The 24,317-nt window shown below is 38.2% G+C and overlaps 1 protein-coding gene and 1 non-coding gene across 2 annotated transcripts in view; both read left to right on the forward strand.

Moving 5' to 3' along the window:
- Positions 1-877: 877 nt before the first annotated feature.
- Positions 878-24,317, forward strand: part of NMU (neuromedin U) — a 30,562-nt gene continuing 7,122 nt past the window's right edge. The window contains exons 1-7 of the mRNA XM_004460636.3: positions 878-977; positions 7,153-7,211; positions 13,612-13,659; positions 17,000-17,059; positions 18,900-18,932; positions 19,023-19,073; positions 20,639-20,713. Of these exons, the coding sequence (XP_004460693.2) occupies positions 878-977; positions 7,153-7,211; positions 13,612-13,659; positions 17,000-17,059; positions 18,900-18,932; positions 19,023-19,073; positions 20,639-20,713 (426 nt within the window). The remainder of the gene's footprint in view (positions 978-7,152; positions 7,212-13,611; positions 13,660-16,999; positions 17,060-18,899; positions 18,933-19,022; positions 19,074-20,638; positions 20,714-24,317) is intronic.
- On the forward strand, positions 17,644-17,809 carry LOC111764669 (U1 spliceosomal RNA). The gene has a single exon (XR_002797228.1). It is a non-coding gene; the product is annotated as a U1 spliceosomal RNA (small nuclear RNA).

Genomic DNA, 24,317 nt, shown 5'->3' on the forward strand with positions numbered 1-24,317 from the left:
AGCTGGAGAGTGACAGCAACAGAAATCTTCAGAAAAAAGGAGTTACCTTAGGCTTGGAATTCTATAGGACAGTTAGAGACCTTTTCTGGACCTGTTAGAAAGGCCTGTGCGGTCATGCCCCAGCAGTCCTTCCTTCTGGAAGCAATTCTAAGCAATAACAAGCAATTCCATCCCCCTAAAAGGCCTCAGTCTGCGCAGGAATTTGGGGCATGATCAACAATACCAAAATCACCGTTGAACAAACGCTGCCCCAACATGCCCCGGCCGTGGTGCTTGGAGCTGGGGATAAGTTGGTAAACTAAGCAGGTGCTACGACAGAGGTGCTGCTAGAGCTCCGGAAGAGAAGACGCCCCTCAGTCCAGTGGGATAGAAACGGCTTCTGGTGAAGACAGCGCGTCCCAAGCAGACAGGAGAAAGAAGAGAGCGGCGCCACCACCAAGTTAAAAAACCCCGACTCCCAGACTGTTGGAAGAGCTGGGTTTGCCATCACTCCCCGGCTCCTCCTCAAATCCTTCCAAAGAAGGGAATGGGAGCGTTTTGTTTCAATTCCACTCTCCTCCATCTCAGAGAGATCAACTGCGTGGGACCCTGACTCAGAAACTCCGGCCAGGGGGCGCGGGCCCCGCGGTGGACGGAGCGGGGGTGGGAGGTGGGTCCCGGGTGACGCCAGGGAGGCCGGGGGCGGTGGGCGCCGAGGTGACGCGCGCGCGAGGGGACGGTGTCGCCTCAGCTCACGTGTCCTGGAGATTTAAAAGTTGGCGGCGAGCGAGGCGCTCAGTTCAGCGCCCGGGACGCGGAGGCACTGCCAGGGCGGCGCGGGGCGCGCGGACGCCGCGCAGCGCAGGGACCCGAGTCGCCGCCGCCCGCGGACCCCGCGATGCCGCGCGCCCGCAGCCGCCCCGGGCGGCCCTCTGGGCCGGGGGCCGCGGCGCCCGCGCTCCTGCTGCTGCTCACCTGCTGCGCGGGCGCCTGCCGAGGTAGGAGGGCCCCGCGGGGCTCCGGGCGCGGGGCGCGTGCCCCCACTGAGCCGCTTCTGGCGTTTCTCCCTGGCTCCATCCCTGCTCTCTCTTCCCTTCCTTTCTCTCCCACTTCTCTTGGCACCCGGGCTTGCCTTTCTCTCCTGCCGCGGGGCTTCCTGGCTTCTGGTTCTTGACTTCGCAGCTTGGCAACAGGCGCGGGTCGAAGCCCGAAGGTCGCCATGCTATAACCATGATTTTTTTGTCAGCTTTGCAGCAAGTTCTTTTCTCTGCCCTCTGCTATTCTGTAAAGGTGAGCAGATTGTCATGATAGTTCACAACCTTGGGGATTTAAAATCCTTGTTGCAGGGACCTTTCGGAACATGGTGCCCAGCCCTCAGTTGGAGATGAGGAAACTGAGGCTATTATTCTTTTCATAATCCATTTATTTTTATCGTTGTCCGTTCATTGTTGTGTTTTTTTGTTTGTTTTTCTGTGTGTGTGTGTGTTGTGTTTTTTTTGTTTTGTTTTGTTTTCTCCTTTTTTTTTGAAGCGTTGGCTTGCGGAGGGGGAAGCTCCCTTGCTTGAAAAGAAAGGTAATTTGGGTTTGAAATCTAAGCAGTCAGAAGCGTGGAGACCTAAACCTTCTGTCAGAAAGCCAACCGTGATGCAGCATGATTTATGCAAATTAATGTTAATCTTTTACAATTTAAACATTATTATTGGTAAAATTAAGATGGTATTAGTGCAGATAATCATAGTTTTTAACGTGGCTTTGCTATGTAAAACAAATGCCCTTTTCATGCCTGTTACATGCCAGAGGCTTGCTGTGATTTTGCATTAGTGAGAGGGAACAACTACTTTAGGGATTGGGGAGTGGAAGCAGCAGGTGGAGTGGAAGCTGGCTCCTTTTTAAAAGACCAGTTGTGGGTGTCATTTACAAAAAAGGCGTAACTGCTGGCTGACCAATCAGTTCACAAACACCTCCCAGGATTTTTCAAACAAAAGGATGAGATGCCTCCTTCCTTACCCTTGCACCCCTAGGCTGCCCTTTTGTGTCTTCTTTTCTTCTCAGATCTGCTCATGATACTTAATTTTATCTCTCTAAAATGTGGTGGGGACTGGGGAGAGGGTGAATACACAGCATGACCTACCTTACTCTCGAGCCCCTAAAGATGGCAGTGGAAAGAAAGCACAACATACATAAATAAGCAAACTCAAAGGTAATCTAAAAAGATGAATCATTATGGGAGATGCAACTGGGTGTATCTAAAAACAAGATAGTTGTCAGAAAGCCAAAAGGGGGGGACATAGTGCCAGAAAGTCCAGTACCTTAGCAAAATTGAGTTAGCAGAACATACAGTACTGCAAGATTCCAATAAAACTCAAAAATTTACAAAAAAGTACAGTAGCGATGAGCGGATAAAAAAAGCAGCCACAGATTTGGTGGATGGAAACTCTTTAGTATACAAAGGTTATTATAGAAATAAAGAAGGAAATTTCCAATATGAGAGACATATTTTGGATATTTGCAACAAACTGTCATCTAATTTTGCCTGTGACCATAAGTAATCAAGTGCCCAAGATTATGTTAAGGGGAGGGGCGTCATTTCCTACTCAAGCTACAACTCATTAAATAAGTCTTAAAATTCACTCAGCAGAAAAACAAAACAAAAAATTCGATCAGCAGTAACAATTTCTCACTTCCCAACCCTATACTTGTTAAGTATTAACAAGGAGAAAAGAAAATTGGTAGCACTTTTTAAATAATCAAGTCTCTCTTTTTTTGCACGTGGTATATTTACAAATATGCAAGTTGTCTGACCAGATTATTTGCCTCAGTTCAGTATTTTGTACAATATAAGACTGAAGATTTCACTTTATTCAATAGTACTGAAGTATAAAAATCATGATAAAATTGATGAATCAAAACAATGTAGTATAGATGCTGCAGTATTAATAGAATGTAGAGACATATTCTCTGCCAATATTTGGGAGACTGACTTAAGTACTGCTTTTTGACAGTATAAATTTAGCCCCGATCCAGGGTATTTGGGGGGTGGGGAAGTCACATTGGCTTTAGTTAAAAAATAGACGATAGTTAAAAAAAAAATACCCCTTTGGTTTGTCATAGGATAGCGGTTTTCTATAAATTACAGGAAAATACTTTTTTGGCTTCTCTAGCTTTTTTACCCTCAGATCATGTTTACATGTATTGAGGTTTACGAACGATCTTTTGATTTTATCTAAGTGCTTGGAACCACGGCATAACTGCACTAGCAAGCGGCCCATGCTAGCTGGGACCCATGGAAGGCATCAAGCTCTTGAGTCTTGGTGGGGCAGTGTGGCTTCAACACAAGCAAGAGCTTCAACTTTTATTAAGAGTTGGAGGCTGTTCAGGAGCATAAAGGATATAAAATTACTTTCTTTAAACAGGAATGCCATGTCAAAAAAAGATTAACAATGGCATAATGAGTGGAGACATCAAAAGTACACATAGGTGAAGAGGGAATCCAAAGAGTTCCAGTGAAATTACTTCTCTTTTTCCTTTTATCTTATTTGGCTCTGGTTTAATTAAATACTGCTTCTCCCTCCATTCCTCTTTCTTTTCAAAGCTGTTTATGCTTGGTACCAATAGATAGTTAGTGCATCCAAGTTGTAGGAATGGGCCTCATGGCTTTTCAGATTTTGTCAAGAGAAAATTCAGTTCATTTCCCCCTTTTAGGAGTTTTCAGACTTTTTTTTTTTAAAGCTTAGACTTAAAATGTTTATTTGAGCTGCTTAGTTCTGTTACATATGAAGCATTTCCCCATTTTCTTGCTACAAGTGCTCTGTCCCCTGGCTATTCAATGTGTTACCCCTGAACCAGCAGCATCATTATCACTGGGGAGCTTACTAGAAATGCAGACTTTTGCACCCACCCTGATTTCCTGAGTCAGAATCTCATTCAGCAAGATCACCATGCAAATTTGTAAGCACATAAAAATTTGAGGAACACAGCTTTATCTCTTCCTGAAAAGAGAATGAGCTCAGAGTATGATCTACCAAACTACTGTGACTTTGGGATACACACTTGTGCTAGTGTAAGGAATATATAATTGAGAAATGTGTAAGATCTTTTATCACCTTAAATAGTTGTCCCATGAAAGGTCATTCATTCAACTTCTGACATAAATCAACTTTCCCTTATGGATGATATGCCCCCTGTAAGTTACTTCTATCTTCCTAAAACTTGGTACCACAGAAGATTTAATTACTATTGCTAAAAATAATAGCAAAACTTTGTATGAACTTAAGGGAAGACTTTACTGAAAGGAGGTAGGATGAAGGAAAAAAAAATCTGTCAGGATTTGGAGTCAACTGGACCTGGTTTGAAATTTGCCTCTGTTATTTATCTATTCACGTGATCTTTTTTTTTTTTTCCCTGGGGCAATTCTTTTTTTTTTTTTATTGATTTTGTAAAAATATTACATTAAAAAAAATATATGAGGTCCCGTTCAACCCCACCACCCCCACCCCACCACTCCCCCCCCAGCAACATTCACTCCCATCATCATGCCACATCCATTGCATTTGGCAAGTACATCTCTGGGCATCTCTGCACCTCATGGTCAATGGTCCACATCACGGCCCACACTCTCCCCCATTCCATCCAGTGAGCCCTGGGAGGATTTACAATGTCCGATGATTGCCCCTGAAGCACCATCCAGGGCAACTCCAAGTCCCAAAGGCACCTCCACATCTCATCTCTTCCTGCCATTCCCCATACCCATCAGCCACCATGTCCACTTTTCCCACTCCATTGCCACCTTTTCTCTGAGGTCCTTGGATTGGTTGTGTCCGTTGCACCTCTATGTCAAGAGGAGGCTCAGATTCCACATGGTTACTGGATGCAATCCTCCTGCTTTCAGTTGTAGGCACTCTAGGCTCCATGGTGTGGTGGTTGCCCTTCTTCAACTCCATCTTAGCTGTGTGAGGTGAGTCCAATAATTCAGATTGTAGGAGCTGGAGTCTGTTGAGGCTCAGGGCCTGGCTATCATATTGTCAGTAAAAAGATTCAATCCCCTAAATATATCTTAAACCCCAATACCAACTACAATTCCAGTAAAGTAGCATGATAGTCTTATGAAAAGAGATCCCCTCTGGGTTCAGTTTCATCACGCAGAAACACCAGCTCCATAGAAGGGCCATCTGACATGGCAGTGAACCCTATCTGCCATGACTGTAGAACCCGTGGATCCCTTTAGCCCTCAAGGGAACCAATACCTGGGGATTGTATCTACTTTATCTGTCTCTTAGACTCTGCTCAGTTGTGCATAAGGGAAATCCTTCTGACAGCCTCCAGACTCTTTTTTTTTTAGAGACTCAGCCATATAAACTCATTTCTCCTTTCTATTTCCCCCTTACATTAGATCAAACAGCATTTTAAAGTCATATTATTCTATGTAGACAGGGATATTCTACTGATCCGCATCGAACCTTCAATTCAAGGTCATTTTCCAGTTGCATTATCAGTTGTTAGTTGATAGTGATCCCTCGGTGCCAGGGAGGCTCATCCCCGGGTGTAATGTCCCATGCTTGGGGGAAGGCATTGCATTTAGATGCTGAGTTAGGCTTCGAGACTGGCCACATTTGAGTAACATGAAGGCTGTCAGGAGGAAATTCCCAGGCACAGTGCTGCTCTAGGCCTTGTTCTTATTTCAGGCCTATAGGCTCACAAGCATAGTCATTAGTATCAGGGGCTTACTGTTGGACCTTCATTCCTTCTCGGACCTTGCCGCTGCACTTGGGGGACTGCCGCTGCTCCCCTAGGGACCACGGCACAGCACCCCCGGCCAGGGACCCAGTACCCCCCCAGCTTTAGTTTTTAATTGTTGCCACTATGAGTATATCTAAACATTACCATGCACCCTGGACATATGCACTGTATAGCTCCCTGTCAGCCATATATCCCCTGTCAATAGTATCCCATACCAGTATTTCTCCGCTGCCATTGTTGGACCACTCTGGGATCCAGAACTTCCTGAATATTGAAACCCCAATATCATGTCAGGATCTCTTACTAGCAGTGATCTTGAACACATTCACCCTTTCTTGCCTTAGTTTCTTCATCTTAAAATCTCAAAGGTTATTGTGATGGCTAAAAGGCATAATGCCTGTGAAGTGCTTAGGACAGTGCATTAAGTAAATGCTCAGTCAATATTAGGTGCTTTCTTACTATGGAAAAAAAAGATTCTTTCTCTAAGCCTATTTTTTTTAAAGCATTTAATTTTGCTACATTTGCTATCTCAGAAAAATTTAGTGTTTCTCTACAGGGTATTTTTTTGCTTTTAGTAAAGATAAATGTGCACATAGAAGAAAATAAGTTGTAATTACATATAAATATTAATTTAAAAAACTCAAAACACTAAGGTAATATGTATAATTTATACATAATGAGTTAGAAAATTAAACTCATAGAAAATATTCTTATTTCAATAATAAGACTCTGATAAGTAATTCTTTTTTTTTAAAGAGCTTTATTAAGATATTATTATAGACCATAAAATTCACCTGTTTGAGTATAGAATCCATTGGTTTTTAGTAGACTTACAGAGTTGTACAGCTATCATGACAATGCAATTTTAGAGCATTTCCATCAAAGGGATCAGTTGTGTCCATTTGCAGTCAGTCTCCATTTCCACCCCCAGTCCCAGGAAACCCCTAATCTATTTTCTATCTTTATAGACTTGCTTTTTCTGGATACTTCATATAAAAATAATAAGAAGCCAGATGGTATTTTATACCTGGCTTCTTTCACTTAGCATCTTGTTTCTGAAGTTCATCCATGTTGTAGCATATATCACTAGTTCATTCCTTTTTACAGCCAAATAGTATTCTATTGTGAAGATGTACCACACTTTTATTTATCCATTCACCTGTTGATGGACATTTAGATTGTTTCCATTTTGGTCTTTTATGAATAATGCTGCTGTAAACATTCAGGTACGAGTTTTTTAGTAGAAATATAAATAATTCTTTTAAAGTTTATTTAAGAATTATGTTTTCTTATACTAAGTCAAAAACTGAAATTTCTAGTTGAAATAGGGTAGTGAGGTACAGTGAAAAATGATAATAGCATCTGAAAAGGAATTCTATGTAAATATTTCACTTTAAAAGAAAATATAAAGTTAACATGTGGCAACTTTATTTTCAGGTGGTCCAATATTATCTCAAGGATTATACCCTGAACAAGAACTACAGCTGTGGAATGAGGTAAAGAATTTTTCTCACACAAATTAGTAGAAACTTCACCTTTTTTTGAAATGATCATAATAAAGGAAATAATGTAATTGAGCTTTAGGACAACTTGATTTTACCAACATTCTGATATCAAAATATTCAGAATTACTAGCTATGTAAATAAAAGAGTAGTAAAACAAAAAAAAGTGCAGTAAATGGTAAAGTATGATAGCAGAAATAAATACAAATAATAGGGTAATACTACATGAATGTGTTAAAAACATGCCACTTTACAGAGAATCTCAGATTGGATTTTTTCAAAAGATTTGCAATATATTGTATGGAGTCACATTTAAAACAGATTATGAAAAAGGAATAAGCATAAAAGGATGCAAAATGATAGTGTCTGATAAATTAGAATTCAAAAGCAAAACCATCATAACAAACAAGGAGGGATGTTATATGCTCATAAAAAGAACAAAGCAAGATGATAAAACCATCATATGAACATATTAACAATGCAACCCAAAATTTATTTAATAATTGATAGAACTTCAGGGAAAATAGATAATTGTTATAGTTGGAAATTTTAATACATCTCTCTCAAAAACTGATAGTTAAAGCAGATAAAACATACGTAGATGTATCAAAGGCCTAACCATACAATTTATAAATTTCAGCTTTTAGAAAAATTTCCTTTCATTTTGTAAATAATTTAATCAATAGCAATGACAGTACATTTTCATTGGGAAGTAATTTTTTGTAGGCAAATCTAAAATGTTTTTTTTTTTTAGGTACCAGGCCTGGGTACCTCAGCTGCTTGAGCTACATCTGCTCCCCTAAAAAGTGTATTTTTGTTCCATGTTCTTTAGGAGATCATATGATTATTTCAAAGGTTTCCCTTTTCTATTTTATCAAAATTATTTTCATGTTTCATATCTAATTTATAGAAATATTTTTAAAAATCTATACTAAATAGAATATACATTCTTTTTGAGCATATTTGAAGATTTCTAAAAATATAGATCATATGTTTGTAAGAACACAAAGGAAGCTTCCATAAATCAGAACAGATTCATTTCAAAGTTTTCTAGTTGTTATGCAATAAAATTAGAAGTAACAAAAGTATAACTGGAAAGTGGATGTGGCTCAAGGGATAGGGCTTTTGCTTACCATATAGGAGGACCCAGGTTCTATCCTTGGGGGTCCCTAGTGAAAAAGAAGAAGAGAAAGCATGCTCATGTGACGAGCCACTGCTGGCATGGTGAGCTGAGTGCCTGTACCAGTGCCCGCGTGGTGAGCCAGTGCCTGCTCAAGTGAGTCATGCAGCAAGATGATGACGCAACAAAAGAGAGACGAAGTGGGGAGTCAAAGTGAAGCACAGCAGAAACCAGGAACTGCAGTGGTACAGCTGACAGGGAAACTCTTTCTACATCAGAGGTCCCCAGGATCAAATTCCTCTGAATCCTAGAGGAGAAAGATGAGAAGAAAAACAAAAAAGAGAAATAGATACAGAAGATCACAAAGTGAATGGGCAGAGACAGCAAAAACTGTGGGGCAGGGAGGGGAGGGGGAAAAGGAGGGGATATAAATCTTTAAAAAGAAAGGGTAACTGAAATATCCCTCCTGTTTGAAAAATAAATACGATTTTGGTAAATAGCCCTGTGTTATCATAAAGGAAATTGTAAAGTACTTAGAACTGAATGACATAAAAACTTTTTAAGTCAAAATTTGTAGGCTACAACTAAAGTAGTATCTAGAGGGAAATTTTAGCTTCATATATCTTTATCAGGAAAGAAGAAAATTTGAAAACAAATAAGGTAAGCATTCAAATAAAAAATCTGAAAAAAAGTAGTAATAAGGATAATTCAAAGAACTGAGAAGGAAATAAATAATAAAAATAAGGGCAGAATGAATTTTGGAGAGAGAGGAAGAACAAATTGACGGTATTAACAAAACCATAAATTGGTTCTTTGAAAAGATTATTAAGTTAGACCTCTGTAATACTGATTTTACAAGGTAGAGGGCAATATAAAGGTAAGATAAAGACTGAAAATGGGTAGACAACATAGAAAAACAGATTTTTAAAATGTGTTTTAAAGGTGTTATGAATAGCCTAGGTGGTAATAATTTTGAAAACTTAATGAAATGGATAAATTCCTAAAACTATATCTAATGCCCAAAATGTGCAAAAGTCATACAAAAAATGTTGAAAAAATGAAATAAAATAGGAAGAGAAGATATGAAACTTATTAGATGAATTCGAGCTCTTCTCTTCTTATTCTTTTGCTTCTTATTTCTTCTTTCCTTATACCATTCGCTAGGACCTCCAGTTGTGTTTTACATACAGCAAATGTCTCCAAAGCTTCTCCAGAGAGTATAAATTTGCTGTAGAATTTCATTGTATAACTTTTACTTACTTAAGGAAGTTATCTTCTTTTTCAGTCTTGCTAAGAGTTTTGTTCATCCTAAATAGATTTTGAAATTAACTACTTTGCATCAATATTGAGATAAGCAATGTACCTTTTCTCCTTTAATCTATAATCATGATGAATTACATTAATTTCCTGCTGTTAAACCATTAGAAATAATATGAGAGTTCAGAAGGTCATTATGATGCCTATATACAAGAAGCAATGATGTTTCTTTGCACAAAGAAAAACTAACATGAACATATAGTTTAAAAATACTCTACCATTCACAATGGCAACAGAAAGTATAAATATTTAGGAATTAACCTAATCAAAAATATGTGATAGCTCTATGGATTAATTCTAATAAAGGAAATAGAAGATGATTTGAATATATGGAGAGACATTCTTTGCTCCAAGATGGAATAATTTAACGTAATAAAAATATCATTCTCCCCAAGTGAATCCATAAAATCAATGTAAATCCATTTAGAATTCCATTTAGGTTTTGGTTAGAAACTTCATAAATTCAACCTTAAATTGATATGGGAAAATAAGAATCCAGAGTAGCAAAGGAAGTTTTAAATATAAAGGCCTGAGAGTGCCCTACCAGATATCAAGATACGCTATAAAACTATAGTAGTAAAAACAGTATGTAATGGCACGAGAACAGATAAATGAACCAATAGAAGCAAGACCTGGAGACTAGCAGACACTGTCGGCGCTGGTGACTCTTTATCTGCTTGGCATATGTTTGGGGTAGACCAGATGTGCTTGGGAGTAAAGGCCCCCATACTGAGAGGATTCCTCAATTGGTGCCCTAAGGTATTAGTGGACAAATCTCTAAGCTGCCTTGCCCCTCAGTTGGGGTAACTCTGAGTCATGATTTATGCTGTTTTCCAGAGTTTCTCAGAGATTGAACCCCATTTGCCTACTGTAGTAACCTACTCTATAACATATACTTTATGAGCTTCCTTTTCTTCCCTCTTTTACTTCTCCACTCTTATACCAGTGCTTCTTGAGTCACCGCAAATAATCTACTTATATTCACCTCCTCCTATCAAGGTCTGTTTCTGAGAGGAACCCAGTTAAAGACATAGATAAAGTTACTCTACAATAAAAGTAACACTAAAGTTCAATGGGGAAAAGAACAGATTGTTTGATAAATATGGGTTGGAAAGACTAAAAGTAAAACCCTATAGAAATAGGTAAGGTAAAACTGAATAGTTAGATCCCCAGACTAGGTGTGTAGAGGCCACTGCCCTGCCTCTCACCCCTACCCACACCCCACTGCCCCCTAATGTCTTCCCCTCCTCCTCCCACCCTGGGCTCTGAAGCCAGTAGAACCAAGAGGGAATGACTTAGACCATCTCCCCACCCACATGAGAGGAAAGATAAGATGATCGGGGTCCATGTACTAAACAATCTTGAATAGAAATTCAAAGTCAATTATAGGGAAGTGGATTTGGCTCAACGGATAGGGCATCTGCCTACCACATGGGCGGTCCAGAGTTCAAACCCAGGGCCTGCTGACCCGTGTGATGAGCTGGCCCACATGCAGTGCTGATGCACACAAGGAGTGCCATGCAGGGGTGTCCCCCACATAGGGGAGCCCCACGCGCAAGGTGTGCGTCCCGCAAGGAGAGCCGCCCTGTGCGAAAAAAGTGCTGTCTGCCCAGGAGTGGCACCGCACGCATGGAGAGCTGATACAGCAAGATGACCCAACAAAAAAACAAGACACAGATTCCGGGTGCCGCCGACAAGAATATAAGCAGATGCAGAAGAACACGCAGTGAATGGACACAGAGAGCAGACAACTGGGGTGGGAAGGGGAGGGCGAGGAAAAGGAGAGAAATAAAAAGAAAATCTTTTAAAAAAACAAAAAGCAAAGTCAGTTACAAGGGTCTCTGTATTGGTAGGATAGCAAAATAACATCCAAGAAATATGTAAACAAGATAAAGAATAATTTGGAAGACAGATTGGATATTAATATATAAATAATAGACATTTATTTTAGCTTGACATCATCTATATTTCTGTGGTCTTTGGAAAAATATTTTAGATAATAATGCTGGAAGAAAACAAAATAGAGTTGAAAAGCACTGTAAATTCTTTTACAGAAAAATGTATATGTTAACTTTTCTGCTAGAAGTTGTAAAATTTATACAACCTATATATAGAGTCCTGCTTTCAAGTAGATTCACAGATGGACTCTTCAGGGTTCTCAAAAGCATCTAGGAACACTCAAAATCACTAGAGCCAAACGGTGAGTAAAGTGAACAAATGCTTACCCAAATAGGTGAGGTGTGTCACTGAGTCTTTCAAAGTCATTAAATGAGAACAAAAATTTCACATTTATCCTAATTTTATCAATTGTTTTGTTATTCTGATGATAATTTTTCAAATGATGTTGATGCACCAGTTAGTTCCTTTTGAGGTTCAGGGACAATGGGCCACCTCATTGCATATGGGCACCCTGGTTTGTGGGTGGACAGCATTCACCTTGGGCATGCAGGGTCTTCAGATACCTAAGCACCATAAACCTTTCAGAAAGATCCACTTTCTTCTACCTTACTGCTGCAAAGAAGGTAACATTTGGGGAAGTGGTGTGGCTCAAGGGGTTGAGCACGTGCCTCCCACATATGAGGTTCTGGGTTCAATCTTGGAATCTCCTAAAAATGAAAAATAAAAAGATAACATTTGGAGGTGATACACTCAGCACTGATCAAATTTCAAAGCTTAAAAAAGGCATCTTTGGCTTTCCCCTCTCGACTGACTTCTCTTTTCTTCCTCAAGTTCAATTTAATTCAAGAGTATTTATTGAGCACTTACCCTGTGCAAGTTAGATATGACATAGTCTCTGCCCTCAAAGTGTATCCCTGTGTGTATTTGTGTGTATGTGTCTTTGTGTCTATGATCTCAGTTTCTGTGGTATGGAAGAGGGAGCAGGTGGTGGATACAGGGGACAAGATGAATAAAATAAGTTCTTAAATATTTGTGACATATAGAGAAGATGTCAGGTTCTAAGAGGATAAAAAGTAGGGAGACATAAGCCTATGCTTTTCTGAAACTTGATATACCTTTGTTATTTTCTAGAGAATTATATATCTTAGGACATGTTCAACTTGGAGACAATAAGAAACTTGAGAAATTATGATGTGTAGTGTGTAATTCCCCGCCCCGGTTTAGTGGGAAATAGAAATTAAACTGCTTTACAAAGAATTCAGGGACTGAAAGAGACACCTAAGATATTATGCAATAAATAGGACTTAACCTAAATCATCCCAGGCAGATGAGAATCAGTACCATTTTTTCCCAGCCTCATTTTAAAAGGCCACCCACCAAAGAAATAAATACTGTAAACAATTCCAGACACCCAGCTTACTGCTCAACTGTTTAGCACAGGTTTTTTATGATTACTATAAATCCCTTATACTATAGTTTAAAGTCTGTCTCTCAAGCTGTCTTTATAGGAAAAAGACTGAAAAGCTAATTGTTGCCTGTAGTTCAATAAACCTTCACTAATAAAATAGCACCCTTTTCTAATGCTGAATTCATGGTACAGAACTCATAGAGCCTGTCCATGTCCTTTAAGTGTTTTTATTGTTACAGTTATGTTAATTTAGGTGATGTGATTAGATTCTAGTGTTAAAAAAGAACCACATGATAACAGAGTGCTTCATAATTTCAAGGCCATTCTTGGGTCACATTTTTCACATTTCTCAAGCTGAATAATACCTGAAGTTTTTCCATCCATGTTTGAAGCTTCTTTTTGCTCTCTGATCCCTATCAACTTATTTGGAAACATATACCCCTGTGACTAGGAGTGACTTAGGGGAATACCAATTCTAGAACTTTAAAAGTTTAAGAGGTTCCTGTCTCCCTAATAAAGAATCCTAAACTCAATTAATATTAAATAAGTAACTTGACTTTGTAAAATCTGCTAAATTAATAGTCTCATTCTGTCCATGTTCTGCTATTTTCTATTTCTAGGATATAACTGGCATTATTGTTTTCCACAGATAAATGATGCTTGTTCATCTTACCTGTCCAACGATTCTCAGTCTCAGGTAATTCCAACTGGAGGTATTTTGTCATAATGTAGGCATTTGTGTCATTCTACAATACTCTGTTTCTCCATTTGGACCTGTTATTACTTCATGAACTCATTAAAACATGTTAACATATTAGAAATTATTTACATCATCTTCAGGTAAGAATCAAGGCTATGGGCTTAAATGTTGTCAAGTGCTAGGGCCTTTATCCCTAAATAAAATAGATTTGAAGATAATAGACATGCTTTGGAAATTGTAGACTGTCAAATTAAAATGCTAATTTCAAAATCAAATTCTGTGTTAAATTTAAAATAATGTATTTACTGCTGTATTTGTGAGCTTAATACAGATCTCCTCCAATTGAGTTTGAAATCCTTTGAAAGACTTATGGAGATAAAAGTATCATCATTATAACTGAAAAGTCAGTTGGTGCATGTGGCTTTACATCTGATGCCAAGGGTGTTTGTTGAAACTACCTCCATAGTTAAACTTACTTTGTGTGTCTCAAACAATGACTCTGGGTCCCCTGACACCGTTAGGTTCTCTGCCACAGAGCAGAGAGCAGACAAGAATAGCTGACCAAAGAGGAAAGGGTTGGACTGAGCATGGCCAATTTCCTCCTCCCAATTCATCTATCAGATGATTCATTCTTCTTCACATAGAAAAGAGTTAAGGAAGCTTTGGGGAGCGAGGCCAGAAATATTGGTCCAACTCTTACGTGGAAGCATGAGGAGTGGGAAATCGTTTGTCCTCCTTACAGTGTTCTTACTGGAAGAACACAGGTACAGCAGAGCTAGTCGTAGTGCCTTGACTTCCTCGTCAAGCACCTCAGTGTCCTGAACAGAGAAGAGGGCTGGGTAGAGGCTCCTGGCTCTGCCTCTTTCAGGGCAGTCAGCTATGTGACTGGAGGGTTCCTCCTCCATGGTCTGGCCCATTCTCCTCTCACACAGTCCTTCCAGGGTGTCATCCTAGACCGCCTGGAGAAACCGCCTTGTGAGCCTGCTATTTCTGTTCTGCCACAAACCCATTCCTCAGTCTGCAGAGCACCACTTGCAGGAAGTTGAGAGGCATTAGATGGTTAAGAAAGACCAGGATCAGAATAGATGACAATTATAAAGAATATTTCAGTTGACACAAGGAATGGCGACTAGCATTACATGGGATGGATATTAATCAGCATACCAGCTTTTGTGTTGTATTTAATCTGGAAACATCCTTCAAGTCACTTTGATTTCTAATTGTACTAGGAGGATGAATTTTAGAGTACTCATCCAAACACCATCGAGATAAACTATTGGATTTGGATCCAGTGTACCTTTTAAGAAGGGCATGGTAAATTTACTACTGTATCTTTTGCATTAGCTGATACAATTTTTAAAACATCAGTTTTTACATTATTTTTTATGTACGTGATTTCTCAGCAAAACTTCAAAATATTTTTACCAAATAGAAAATAAAGGTCCATAAATTTAAAAAGTGTTAAATTTTTAGTATAAGAAAAATCTTTAAAGAATGGTTGTTGTTCACTGAATGATGGTTTCTTGTAAAGAGGAGCTGGAAATAGGCATTTGTTTTGAAACTTTTTCTCACAAACTTTAATCTTTTTGCCCAGTCTTATCCTGTTTAGAAGCTATTTTCTAAAGACAGACTCCTGTTTCCGAATTCTTCTTTGATTTGAGGTGCCTCTTCAACACAAGACATCACTGGATATTTTGTTACTTTGTACTTTGTGGAATTTTCTAAATGGGTCATAGGAAGGGTTATGGGGGGACCATCTCTAAAGGGGAAAAAATGAGAAAGGAGGTATCCATGTTCACACACTCCCATCCAACTCCCAACTATAAGTTCCACAAGACCAATGCAACCCAAGAATATCTACTGGTGAAAAGACCTCATTCCTAGGCTGTAGTCTACCAACTACTATCCATGTGAACAATCTCTCAGAACCTCATTTCTGTCCTCTCTACATGAGAATAACCATTCCTGTTCTATATACCTCATGGCTGTGTCTTGCATGGCAGGCACATAAATAGAAGGGAACAAAGCAGACCTCGGGTACTACGAAGGATGCACACTTTCATGAATCCAACTATATTCCTAACTACAGCCAACCAAGCAATACATGCACAGTTCAAACGGTGAGAATATTTGGAGCCCTGAACAATCGTTTTCACTCTTGATGTGGCATATCATCTAAGAGTGGCTACAGCTATAAATCAAACTTTATAAGTCACATATGTTTTTAATTGTGGCAGATCCCTCCCTGTTTTTTAAAAAAATTTCTAATTATAATAAACTTTATTTTTAGAAGTTTAAACTTACAGAAAAAATTACATTGAAAATATAGGGAGTTCCCATTTAATACCCCCACACACACACACGCACACATACACACACATTTTAAATACTGCTATTGTTGACTCAATGCTGTGTGCCTGTCACTGTGCTAAGAACTTTATCTATATTTAATCCTTATAACTCTCTGTAGTGATGTTTTCATTGCTGATTTATGGCAGAAGGAACTGAAATTTAGAGAGGTTAGATAACCAGCCCAAGGCAGCACAGCTAATAAATAATAGAAATGGAATTTACACTGCCATAGAGTTGCAGGTTATCCAACTTCATAGGCCCATGGCTTTAACTACTAATTATATTGCCCGCCACTCATTACTTCCAAAACGCATTTATTAAGTAATCAATTGTTCATGGTACTTCTGTACTAACTGCTGCGCAAAGCAGGTTTTGCCCCTGCTTGTCCATTTGTGCTGTTCCTCACCACACCCAGCTGGCTGCTGTCCACAAGTGCCCTGCCCTGCTTCTGTGCCAAATGCTTTGAAAAACCTGATCCTGGGGTGTGCAGTCAGCAGCCTGGAAGGGTGGTACTCAGATTAGGTTCATCACACAGGGCTTCTTCATCTCCGACTCCCATTGTTTGCAAGCAATTGCAGGTTTTTCAAATTAGCCAATAATGAGTAATATTCAGCCAGGCTCCCAGCTTTGGCATGTAGATACAGACTTTGCTACAAGCTGGGAAGAATAATCCTTCTTCTGGCACTGCCCTGGTTACTCAGTCATAGAATTTCATAAAATGTCAGCAAATACTGAGAACTATGTTTCTGGACTCCAGTGGATGCCTTAAGCAGTGCTTCTAGATGGTACATAATATTTCTGTTTGGAAGGAAGGTTTAGCTTTTAGCAGCCAAGTTTTTAAAGAAATCAGAAGATTCTAAGAGTTTCAAGAGGCATCCTATTCTGGGTAGTTGGAATATTCTTGTTCTCTTAACATTGTACAGTTACATTCTCGGTGCAAATTCTATGAAACCAGAAACATGGCCCATCTTCTCATTTCCATTAGGCATCCAATGCACTGAAGGACATTTGCTTTATAATTGTGGAGATTCTATCAAAGCCTCAGGTAAGGTCAAAATGATGTTTTGTTTGTAGGCAGAAATTTGCTCAGTGATTTCTTGGAATTCCTCCTAGAAGAAAATATGCCCAAGAAGCATGCTAAGAGGAAGCTAGGAGAGAATGATCTATTTTGAATAAGAAAGCAATACTTCAGTTTCTCTGGTGGCTGAGAACTTAGGGTCATATTAATGGACTTTATAGTCTTCTGATTGGGAAATCATATGTCCTCCATGAGTATAAGATGTGTTCCAGTTCTGACTGGGGTCACATTGCCTCTATTTCTCTCCCTGATTCATACTAAACTTGGAGAACAGGTGCATCTTTCTCAAGCTGCTAAGTATATCTGATATGGCTTAGAGGTCAGGACATCATACTTTTTAGGAGAGAAGGGCAATAAGAATGCAAATAGAAAGCAACTGTATTGTCAACATGCCTTTGAAACTGTATAATTACTGTGGTGTCTTGATTTCTTAGCAAAATTTTTTGTTCTTCTGGGAGAACTGTTTGTCCTGAAGTGAGGATAGGTGAGAACTTGAAAAATAGTGTAATTCACCATGTTTTGTATCTTATATTTTGGTTGGACTTATTTTAAAACTACCCTATTACAGGGGAGACATCATGATCACGAGGGTGGTTTTCCCAGGGCGAGGCTGGTCCATTGCACTGGGGACCTGCTGACTCCTGCAGTTGCCCCACATGGGGGAAACTCCACCACATAATTTGTGTTGGTGGGGGATTGTGTCCATGCTCTCCCCTGAAAAAACGAACAAACTACCCTATTAAGGAGTAAGAATCTCAGGTTTAGAAATACATTTTTCATTAGCCAATTCTAATTTCACCTTTGATTATTAGTACACTCTGACTTCCATACATCCTATATACAATAATAAAAAACAGTAGTTTCAAAGTATAGGTGTTTTCTGAAACTAAGTAAGTATTTCTAACTATATATTTTTCAAGTGATATTTTCCAAAAAACGTAATTGATTTATTTCCTAATTTAAATAAATTAGGTGTATTGACAGTGGTGCTTGTGCATGATCTTGCTTTTGTTTTAAAGTCAAATGAGAACAAGAAAGTACAAGGACAAAAAAGAAATCTGATTCCTTCTTCCCCCCACCCCCTGGCCACGGGTTGGCTCCCTTGTCTGTTTGCTTGTTGTTTTCGCTCGTTGTCTGCTCATTGTTGTTTTTTGCTCATTGTCTGTTTTTTCCTTTAGGAGGCACAGGGAACCAAACCAGGGACCTCCCATGTGGGAGGCAGGTGCTCAATTGCTTGAGCCACATCTGCTCCCTGCTCATTTATTTTTGCTCATTGTCTGCTCATTGTTTTTGCTCAATGTCTGCTCATTGTTTTTGCTTAATGTCTGCTCACTATCTGTTTGTTTACAAACAGATATTGTTTGTCTACTTTAGGAAGCACGAGGAACCAAACCCAGGACCTCCCATGTGGGAGGCAGGCACTCAACTGCTTGAGCCACATCCATTCCCCATGATGCCTTTAAGAATAGATTTTTGGGAGGAGAAAGGAATATAAGCAAAAATAACTCATAATCTTATCATTTAGTGATAACAACTATAGATGTTTTGATGTGATTCCTTTGAGTCTTTTTCTCCAAATATTCTGTCATATGATTATATCATAATTTCTCATTCTACCACCGTTGAACATTTAGGATATTTCCAACTTTTTTGTTACTTAGTAAATAATGCTGCAGTTAAGATCTTTGTCCACATCTCTATTTATAATCATTATTTAATATTTTTAGAGTAATATATGTTTAACTGAGTCATGTAACAAATGTGCCATGTTTTTTAAAAAAATTATGTGTTATATATCTCCTTTCAGCAGAAGCCAGATGGAAAGGATAATACCAAAAGGGTAAGGTTTTTTCCATAGCTATATGCACAAAAATAATAAAGAAAACCACTAATCTTCTATAATAAAACTCACTGCTTTTATTTTAAACAGTTCCTATTTCATTATTCGAAGACACAGAAGTTGGGTAATTCAAATGTTGTGGTAAGTTGTAGAACTACTTCTTATGAGTTATCACCAGTACCTGTTTGAAAAAAAACAAAACTGTTTTTGAAGTTTGTCTAGTAACACTATCTTAAAATTAATTTTTTACTTTAAAAGTTTATATGCAGATGAACAAATAGAATTTAATATTATACCTTTAATTTATTCTATGTCAATAATTACACATATTAATTCATTTGATCATTCACTGAACACTTATTTACTAAGTACTATGTGCTAGACACAGTTCTAGGAACTAGAAATACAGCAGCATGTCAAACAGAAAATTTAAAAAAACAATCGCTTCTTTCATGAAATTTATATTTTAGAGCCCCACTTCCACCCTCCAAAAGGCAAATAAATAAGAAAGCCATTGTTTCAGATTGTGATTAGTGGAAGGGAAAATCAAAACGCATTTCAAGAATTGCTTTTTAAGATGATTGTCAAAAATACAATAAAATCTGACTAGAAATATCCTCTTCCTAAATTCTCACTAGTTTATGTATTCAGTCTGACAATTTACCAAGATTAGTCAGAAACCAATAACTTTAATTCAGATCACTTCCAAATCGTATTTTAGTGGGAATTTCTCTTTTTTTTGTACAAATGGACTTTAAAAATGCTAATTTACTTTGGTGTTTCAGTTCAGAATACCTAGTTATTATTTGACTATAAGCTTGTGACTCACTACAATGGATCATTTTAGGGAATGAGAATAGTACATTTTAAACATGAGTACCTGTGGAAAGGTAACTGCAAATTTATACTCAGTTTTAAATGTTTATCGCATTGAATATTCTTACATGTAAGGAGTTGCCAGTTAGGTTATATTGACTTTAAACCAAATAAAAGCTGATTTGACTAACAGATAACCATTATATAGGGTTCCAAGTAATCCATTTGATAAATGAATTACTATTGAGAAGGCTCAATTCAAGCATGTCTTTAAAATGAAACCTTATCAGGTAGCTACATGTTTCAAATGTGCTTTTGTTTTCTTCTGTTTTGCATCTTTACATTCTTGAGAAAATATATCTTATTCACATTTTTTCACTATCAACATTGTCTTTTTGTGTCCACTCTTGTCTTGCCCCCTATGTTTCAATTTTAAATATAATATGTAATTTATAAAGGATTTTATTCTTTTCAAGATAAATATTTTCATAATAGAAGACTAATTCTCACAGAGTTGGTTTCATCTGTTCCAAATCATTTTGGTTATAAGTCTGGAAGCAAAAAAACTGCTCTTTGCCTCTCAAACATGGAGTAAGATGTTTTTACTCCCTGCTGATGATGGAGATAAGGCTTCTGGGAAAGTTTCTTCAACATAGTGACAAAGATCCTAACATACACCTACCAAATGGTATTCCCTCTCTTGGTCTTATTTGCCACAGTTCTTTGAAGTGTTCATAAAGGACTGTCTTAGATAACATCTTTTTCTTTTTATGTTGGGAGCAAGTATAGTGGGTAAAAACGAAAACTAAAACAAATGGACAGGAAACTGTCTTTATGCCTAATGCTGAGAAGCCGTTGAGCTCATCGTGTGTGTGTTCGTGTCCTCTCAGTCGTCTATCGTGCATCCGTTGCTGCAGCTCGTTCCTCAACTGCATGAGAGAAGAATGAAGAGATTCAAAATGGACGTATGTAATATAAGTTGCATGCTTGCTTTGCCCCTCTTTGTGGGCGCAGCCCTTTCTGCTAATTCCCAGTATGGTAGTTTATAAAACTTTTAAGGGTTAGCGCCACACAACCACCCAGTTCGCCAGTGTGTGAGCATCTTTGTGCAGAGGCATTTTCATACTCAGGGAGAAGAATATTGTTCCCCCATCACAGTATGCACTTCTAACTCAAGCTGTCGGCAGTAAGGAAAACTGGAATTATACTCCCTTCCAAGGACAATGATCCTCCTAGTGAGAAAACATATTCTTATTTGAAGAAAGGATGCTTGTAGCATGTCTAGTCATTAGGTGGGAATAAGAGAACAAATAAAGGGTAATTTACTGCCTCTCTGTATCCAGGTTGGCAAATACGAAGTATTAAGATGGTAGTAAGGCTTTGTGAAGTAACTATATCAGAAACTAAATGTAGATATTTTGTTTTTTCCACAATAAACAAAAATATGACCCAATTCTATTATCTTTGTTGAGAATGAATATAACTGAGTCAACACATTTTAAACTAGAAATTATGGAGTTTTTATTGTCATTTCCAAAGAATCCTGACTCTTAATGATGAATGTTTCTAGGTATTCTTTTTAAGTAATGCCATACATCATTGTAATATATTTGAGTTTTCAGTCTTACCTCATTTTATTCTTTCAGCAACTCTATTAAGTGGATAATATAAGTATTGCTACCCCTTGTTTATAAAAAGGGAAAATATGGAAGTGGATGTGGCTCAAGCAATTGGGCTTCCGTCTACCCTACAGGAGGTCAAGGGTTCAATACCCAGGGCCTCCTGGTGAAAGCCGACTGGCCTGTGTGGCGAGCTAGCCCACGTGGAGTGCTGCCCCGCGCAGGAGTGCTGGCCCACACGGAGAGCAGTGCAGCGAGATGACGCAACAAAAAGAGACACAGAGGAGAGACAATAAGAGATGGAGCAGATTAGGGAACTGAGGTGGCGCAAGAGAATGATCGCCTCTCTGTCCTGCTCCGGAAGGTCCCAGGATCAGTTCCTGGAGCAGCCAAATGAAATACAAGCAGACACAGAAGAACACACAGCAAATGGACACAGAGAGCAGACAACAGGGGAAGGAGGGAAAAATAAATAAATAAATCTTAAAAAAAAAAAAAAAGGGAAAATAAGACTCAAGGGTTAAAAAGGACTCCCAAAATCATACTAGTTGACATTAGAGAATACAACACAGTCTGCTGACCTTTAATCTAGTCAAATATCTTTTTCACTATACTAGTCCCTTTGTAGTTTAATCTCTAATGCTACTGTATTACTAAAAATTGAATTTGGGTCAAACTTTTCCTAAATTCAAATACCATATTGAATTCATTCTTCTTAAAGTGTCACCAAAGTCTTCAAATACTTTTAAAAATGCATACAGCTTAGGCAAATAAAGTCCTCAAAATTTATTTTTATGGTCATTATTTCATCCTTAAATGCTTCACCTAAACTAAGCCTTCATCAAAGAAAACATTATCTGCTGGCAACTTTAAGGAGAAATGTAAGCAGTTGTGGTAGTTCCTTAAAATTTTAGAATTTCCAGTATGAAATGTAAGCTTTTTTTTTGAACTGCTTTTTAAAGTGTTAGATTTAGGAATGATGTAAGGTTTTGGTTTAAAAACAATTTATCAGTTTGACTATGTTACTTCAGTATCTTCATTTTCACAACCAAAGCTAGTCTTGTGGCCAATTTTGTACTTTGTCTGAAATTCCTACCTAGGTTGAGACCATTTATATTTCCAGACAACTGCTGAAAATGTAAACTCTGTCTAAATAGTATATTTGTTCAGATCCTAAAAGTCAATTCGGTCAATCCTAAAAGCATTTTGCAGCAAGCCATGTTTACCAAGGATCTCTGAAAGAAAAAAAGAAAAAAGAAAAACAGAATTCTAGCTTTGCTGAGCCTGTCCCCAAACTTTAAAACATATTTTTGGTAGAAAAATATTCTGAGTTCTTGAAGAAAATGAGTTTTCCCATCATAGTGCATTCAAAGATTAAAAAAACTGTTTGCTTGACATAATCCCCTTTATCCCCCTGCTTCTTTTTTTTATCTTTCTCCCCAAAGTCCTTTAATATATTGTTTTATCTTCAATGATAAGACTAAAAGATGTGTAGATTTGGGTTTTGCAGCTGAAAGTTTACAATTTTCTGTACAAGTTACATCACGTTCTTTTCCTTATTTTTTTATTTTTTTTAAAGATAGCTCTATCTATCTGTCTGTCTATCTATCTATCTATCTATCTATCTATCTCCCCTCCCCCCCCCCAGTTGTCTGCTCTCTATGTGCATTTGCTGTGTGTTCTTCTGTGACCTCTTCTATACTTATCAGTGGCACTGGGTTGCGTCATCTTATTGTGTCAGCTCTCAGTGTGTGCGGCACCATTCTTGAGCAGGCTGCATTTTCTTTCCCGCTGGGTGATAACTCTTCTTGTAGAAGCATTTAAACATAGAGTTTCTATGTGGACGTTTTTAAATACTTTTTCAATCTTTTAACTAATTTGGGGGTTATAATAAAGATGATAACTAGATATAAATGTTGATCATTTAATATACATTTGTTGTAAAACAAGGATTTTGGAATTTTAAGAGATGTCAGATCCGTTTTTTAGAATTTAAAAATATGATGGTACGTATAATATGCAATAATTTTAAAAGGTCTTGACTGATAAATTTCATGGTGTTTGCCATCCTGTGGATAGTTTTTTAAGTAGTTGTTAGTGAAAGCGAGGAGCTACGAAAGCCAAATTTATGGAAACCATAATATGTAAATATTTCATTAAGTTTAAAATGAAATGTTTTAAGAAACACTACAAAATTTACTCATTATGGATAATTGGTTTATTTGCTTGGTATTTTTTTTTAAGGTTTATTTATTTCTCCCCCCTACCCCCCACCCCGGTTGTCTGTTCTCTGTGTCTATTTGCTGCGTCTTCTTTGTCCACTTCTGTTGTTGTCAGCGGCACGGGAATCTGTGTTTCTTTTGGTTGCATCATCTTGTTGTGTCAGCTCTACGTGTGGGTGGTGCCATTTTGAGGCAGGCTGCGCTTTCCTTCGTGCTGGGCGGCTCTCCTTATGGGGCGCACTCCTTGCACATGGGGCTCCCCTACGTGGAGGACACCCCTGCGTGGCAGGGCACTCCTTGCACACATCAGCACTGCTCGTGGACTTCTTGCGCGCATCAGCACTGCACATGGGCCAGCTCCACATGGGTCAAGGAGGCCCGGGCTTTGAACTGTGGACCTCCCATGTGGTAGATGGATGCCCTAACCACTGGGCCAAGTCCGCCGCCTGCTTGGTATTTTTTAATTACCCCTTCTGTAAATATAATTATATTGGGAACATCTCTTCTCAAGTGTAATTGAATAAATATAATTTACCAAAGTTGCCCCTCAATTTCAATCTACATTCCTAGAGAAATATGGTGTAACTTTTCTAGCTCTAACACAATTTCATTTTATTTTTCTCTGTTCTTGTGTTAACACATGAAATGTATTTTAAAGAAATTATTTCATTCTAACAAAATGTTGAAAGGTGGTTTTTATTTTTTTGTTTTATATTTGTGAAAGGTAC

The sequence above is a fragment of the Dasypus novemcinctus genome, chromosome 1 (genome assembly GCF_030445035.2).
Source record: "Dasypus novemcinctus isolate mDasNov1 chromosome 1, mDasNov1.1.hap2, whole genome shotgun sequence".
Lineage (NCBI taxonomy): Eukaryota > Metazoa > Chordata > Mammalia > Cingulata > Dasypodidae > Dasypus > Dasypus novemcinctus.